The sequence below is a fragment of the Hippopotamus amphibius genome, chromosome 3, assembly GCF_030028045.1.
Source record: "Hippopotamus amphibius kiboko isolate mHipAmp2 chromosome 3, mHipAmp2.hap2, whole genome shotgun sequence".
NCBI classification, from domain to species: Eukaryota; Metazoa; Chordata; class Mammalia; order Artiodactyla; family Hippopotamidae; genus Hippopotamus; species Hippopotamus amphibius.
In genome coordinates, this window is record NC_080188.1 from 161,478,144 (window position 1) to 161,483,471 (window position 5,328).

Consider the following 5,328-nt stretch of genomic DNA (forward strand, 5'->3'; position numbering starts at 1 on the left):
GCCTGTCAGCACCAGTACTGGACACCTCAGCCCAAAGAACCAGCTAGGGGGAAAGACCACCCCACCCACCAGCTGGCCTGCTGTCTTAAGATCCCTTGAGCCCACAGCCACTCTGGACATGGCCCTGCCCACCAGTGCACCAGCACTAGGCCCTGGACCAGCCTCATCCACTAGTGGACATGCACCAGCTCCATGATCACCTGGGCTGCAGCCTGGGCCCCATCCACCAGCAGACTGTCTTACCAGCTCTAGGACGCCCTGGACCTGCAGCCAGAGATGCTCGGACACAGCTCCACCCAGCAGTGGGCCAGCACTAGCCCCAAGACCTGGCTTCACCCATCATCAGGTAGACACCAGTCCCAGGACCACTGCAGCCCCATAGCCTACCACGTCAGGACCCAGCCCACCCACAGCAGGCCAACACCAGCTCTGTGACACCTTGGGCCCCTCATCCAGCAGCGCCAGGATCCAGCCCACCCACCGGCAGGCTGATACCAGCTCAGAGAAACCTTGGGCCCTTAGCCAGCTGCTCCAGGCTCTAGCCCCACTGACCAGCGGGTCAGCACCAGCTTTGGGAACCCACAACCAGCCATGTCAGGAACCAGCCCCACGGCCCCCCAGCAGGCTGACACTAGATCTGGGAACCCCAGCCCCACAGCCACCGACCCCAGCACCTGGCTCCACCCACCAATGGACCAGCACTAGTCCTGGGACCCCTGGGACTCTGCAGCAAGCACTCCATGACGTGGCCCTGCTAACCAGCACCTGGCAACCAACCAGACCGGGGGCCAGCCACGTCCACAAGACCTCCCACAGTACTCAGCCTGCCACAACAGAAGCACCCACACAGCCCACATAGGGGGCACCCCTAGCGCATCTAGCTCTGGTGACCAGAGGGGCGTGTGCTGCTGGGACACAGAGGATGTCTCCTACAAAGGGCCAGTTCTCCAAAGTCAGGAAATGTAACCAATCTACCAAATACACAGAAATAAAAACAGCAAATCAGGCAAAATGAGGTAACAGAGGAATATGTGCCAAAGAAAGGAGCGAGATAAAACCCCAGAAAAATTAAGTGAAGTGGAGATATGCCATATACCTGATACAATGTTCAAGTCAATGATCATGAAAAGAGTCAAAGAACTCGGGGGAGATTATATGAACAGAATGAGAAGTTAGAAGTTTTTAACAGAGTTATAAAATATAAAGAAGAACCAAACAGAGATGGAAGGACACAATAACTGAAATAAAAAATGCACTAGACGGAATCAATAGTAGATTAAGTTATATGGAGGAATGAATCAGCAGGAAGACAGAGGAAATCACTGATGCTGAACAGAAAAAAGAATGAAAAGAAGTGAGGACAGTTTAAGAGACGTCTGGGACAACATCAGCCATACGAATATTCACATTATAGAGGTCCCAGAAGGAGAAGGGAGAGAGCAAAGAGCAAAGATCATATTTGAAGACATAGTAGCTAAAAACTTCCCTAGCTTGAGAAGGAAAACAGACATCCAGGTCCAGGAAGCACAGAGAGTCTCAAACAGGATCTACCCAAAGGGGACCACACTAAGACACGTTGTAATTAAAATGACAAAAATTAAAGATAAAAAGAATATTAAAAGCATCGAGGGAGGAACTTCCCTGGCAGTCCAGTGGTTAAGACACCATGCTTTCATTGCAGGGGGCACAGGTTAAATCCCTGGTTGGGGATCTGATCCCACGTGCCATGTGGTGCAAGCAAAAATATAGAAAGGAAAGAAGGAAGGGAAGAGAGGAGGGAGGGAGGGAGAAAGGAACGAAAGAAGTGTTTTTAAAAAAAGCATCCAAGGGAAGATCTGCAAGTTACATACTACAAGGGAACTCTCATAAAGCTACCAGCTGACTTTTCAGCAGAAACTGCAAGCCAGAAGGGAGTGGCATGATATATTCAAAACAATGAAAGGGAAAAATCCACAACCAAGAATATATTACCTGGCAACTTTCATTCAGATTTGATAGAGAGATCAAAAGTTTTGCAGACAAGCAAAAGCTGAAAGAGTTCAGCACCACCAAACCAGCTTTACAAGAAATGCTAAGGGGACTTCTCTGAATGAAAAAGAAAAGACCACTACTAGAAATATGAAAGTTACAAAAGGAAAAAGCTCATTGGTAAAGGCAAATATACAGCAAAGGTAGTAAATAAACCACATATAAAGGAAGGTTAAAAGACAAAAGTAGTAAAATCATCTATATCCACAGTAGTTAAGGGATACACAAAACAAAAAGATATAAAATATGTCAAAAACAGTAGACATCGGGGGAGTGGAGGGTTTGTTAAAATGCAGTTGTTACTGCATTTGAACTTAAGAAATTCACATATATATATGTGTAACTGTTATATATAAATTTAATGGTAACCACAAACCAAAAATCTATAATAGATACACACACACAAAAGAGAAAGGAATCCAAAGATAGCACTAAAGATAGTCATCAAGTCACAAGGGAGGACAAGTACTATATGATTTCACTTATATATGGAATCTTAAAAAAAAATGAATAAATGTAAAACAGAAACAGTTATAGATACAGAGGAGGAGGTTGGGGGAGGAAAAAAGTAAGTTAGGTTAAGAGGTTAAAAACTTCCGACTGCAAAATAAATGATACGGGTATGAAATGTACAGTGTGGGAATATAGTCAGTAACTATGTAGTATCTTTGTTTTGTGGCATATGGTAACTAGACATTGTGGTCATCAGTTTGAAATGTATAGACATCACTGTGATGTGTAACAGGAACTAACATAGTGTTGTAGGTCAATTGCACTTCAAAAAAAAACTCATAGGAAAAGAGATCATATTTGTGGTTGCCGGGGTGGGTGTGGGAGGAAGGGCAAGTAGATGAAGGCAGTCAAAAGGTAAAAACTTCCAGTTGTAAGTACCAGGGATTGTAATGTACAACATGATAAATATAATTACCAATGTTGTATGTTATACATGTTAATTTTTAAAAGAGTAAATCCTACAAATTCTCATCACAAGAAAAAATTTTTTCTATTTCTGTTAGTTTGTATCTATATGTGATGATGGATGTTCACTAAACTTACTGTGATAATCACTTCATGATGTGTGTAAGTCAAGTCATTATCCTGCACACCTTAAACTTATTCAGGGGACTCTGGAAGGGCTCACGCCAATGAGCACTTCTTAGAACCCCTGCCACCAGTGCCCCTGTCTCCTCGGTGAGCCACAGCTGCCCCCCACCTCGGCAGGCAAGCCTCCAACACCAGCAGGTTGTGGAAAATGCCCTTAAGGTGAATCCAGTTTTAGGCCCACAAATGTTTCAACCAATTCTACCCTGTGTTTTCAGAGGTATTATAGAAGGGGAGAGGTATCCTGTAGTGATGTCAACGTATCTCGGAGTTATGGGTCGAGTCCTGCTACAAAACACTAGTTTCTTTTCTTCACTTCTTAATGAGATGGCACATAAATTTAATCAGGAGATGGACCAGCTTTTGGGAAATATGATTGAAATGTGGGTTGATCGCATGGACAATATTACCCAGCCTGAAGGAAGAAAACTTTCAGCTTTGGCTTTGCTTTCTCTTCTGCCATCTGATAATAGTGTTATCCAAGATAAATTCTGTGGGATTATAAACATCTCAGTGGAGGGCCTACATTATGTCATGACGGAAGATCCTGAAACAGGAACTTATAAAGATTGTATGTTAATATCTCATCTTGAAGAACCAAAAGTAACAGAAGATGAGGAGCCACCCACAGAACAGGATAAGAGGAAAAAGATGCTGGCCCTCAAGGACCCCGTGCATGCCGTGTCACTGCAGCAGTTCATCTACGAGAAACTCAAGGCCCAGCAGGAGCTGCTGGGAGAGCAAGGCTTCCAGTCCCTCATGGAAACGGTGGACACCGAGATCGTCACCCAGCTACAGGAGTTTTTGCAGGGCTTCTGAGAGCACATGACATGTGGCTGAGGAGGCCAGCCTGCCATCTGTGTGTGACAGCCTGCTGAGATGATGGAGAAATCCCTTGTGTATGAAAAGAAAGATAGGAAGACCACACATTTTTTTACTACAAAATTCAGCGAATAAATGTAAATCCTGCTTAACTAAAATCACAAACCTATTCCTCAGAAGAACTTAATTTTATATTTATAAGGGGCCCTGTGTTGACTAGAGATAGATTTGACAATAATAGCTGCTTAGTTTTCTGTTAAGAGAAGACACTGTTTGCTACCTTTTAATCATGTGCTCCTAACACTTGAGAAGAAGGTTAATGTCTGAGATGTTTTTCTGCAACCAAAATTAGTTAAATTTGGCTGCCTTATCCCTTTTTAAAGCTGATAAGACTATAAGTTTGAAAAATGACAAAGCTGTTCAGATGATGTAACTAAAGAAAGTTGTGTATCAGGCAAAAGTATATAAATAGTGACAGATATACATAACTGAGATTATCTTGCTTTCATCTGACATAGAAAATGTGTTTAACAGACAAATGCTTTTATTTTCATTCTAGTAATTTGATATGAGAATTAGTAAAGGGATTTTTTTCTCGTGTTATTTTCGGTAATTACATTTAGTCTTTAAATGCATGTTGTAAGGCCCACAGAAGTGAACCTGTGGTACTGCAGTGCCAGGTGGGAGACCTCTGCTCGTGATTTGGTCCTAGTTCCTTTGTTACTCCTGGAGGCCAGGAGCCCTGGAGTACCAAGGGAAACCAGCAGCCACAGACCCAATGTGCTGTCACTTGGCTGTGACAGGCTGTTTAGCACTGTCCCATCTCAGTTTCCTCAGTACAGGGGTACATCATGGCCTCGATGATATGGGTACACTTGGAAGACCCAGCAGCGATCCCCAGGGTACCAACACTGATGTGACAAGTCTTCCTTCCATATTCCTCCAACACGCAGTACAAAAAATGGGGAAAAAGGAGAAAACAGAGCCTTACTTTGTTTTACTTGCCATTGACTGTAAGGAACCTTTAAAGCATTTTTAAGAAAATATTCAAAAGCAAGGTTGGAAAATGTCTGATCTTTCTATAGAAAGTTGGGTACAGTATGTAACTGCAGGAAACCCCTTGCCCCTTTGTAAGTTGTGGAACGCAGAATGTATGGAAATATTTGATGTTTTAAGCAAAAGAAAGAAATTATGGTCCAAATTAAATTTTCCAAAGATAAAAAAAAAAAACAAAAAAAAACAAAAAACTTATTCAGTGCTGTATGTCAATGATATCTCAATAAAACTGGAAGAAAAAATAATGAATAAATAAACAAGGGAATGGAGGCAGTAAGTCCAACTGATTGCAGTGGAGAGGTCAAGTATTTTATTTTTCAG

General features: G+C 42.8%; 1 protein-coding gene across 1 annotated transcript; it reads left to right on the forward strand.

Moving 5' to 3' along the window:
• The first annotated feature begins 3,274 nt into the window (after nt 1-3,274).
• Nucleotides 3,275-5,103, forward strand: LOC130849566 (importin-11-like). The gene has a single exon (XM_057728545.1). The coding sequence runs from the start codon at nt 3,316-3,318 to the stop codon at nt 3,946-3,948; it is 633 nt and encodes a 210-aa protein (XP_057584528.1). The 5' UTR covers nt 3,275-3,315; the 3' UTR covers nt 3,949-5,103.
• The last annotated feature ends 225 nt before the right edge of the window (nt 5,104-5,328 follow it).

Coding starts and splice junctions, on each gene's coding strand:
- LOC130849566 (XM_057728545.1), top strand. CDS start 3,316: ATGTTTCAACCAATTCTACCCTGTGTTTTCAGAGGTATTATAGAAGGG.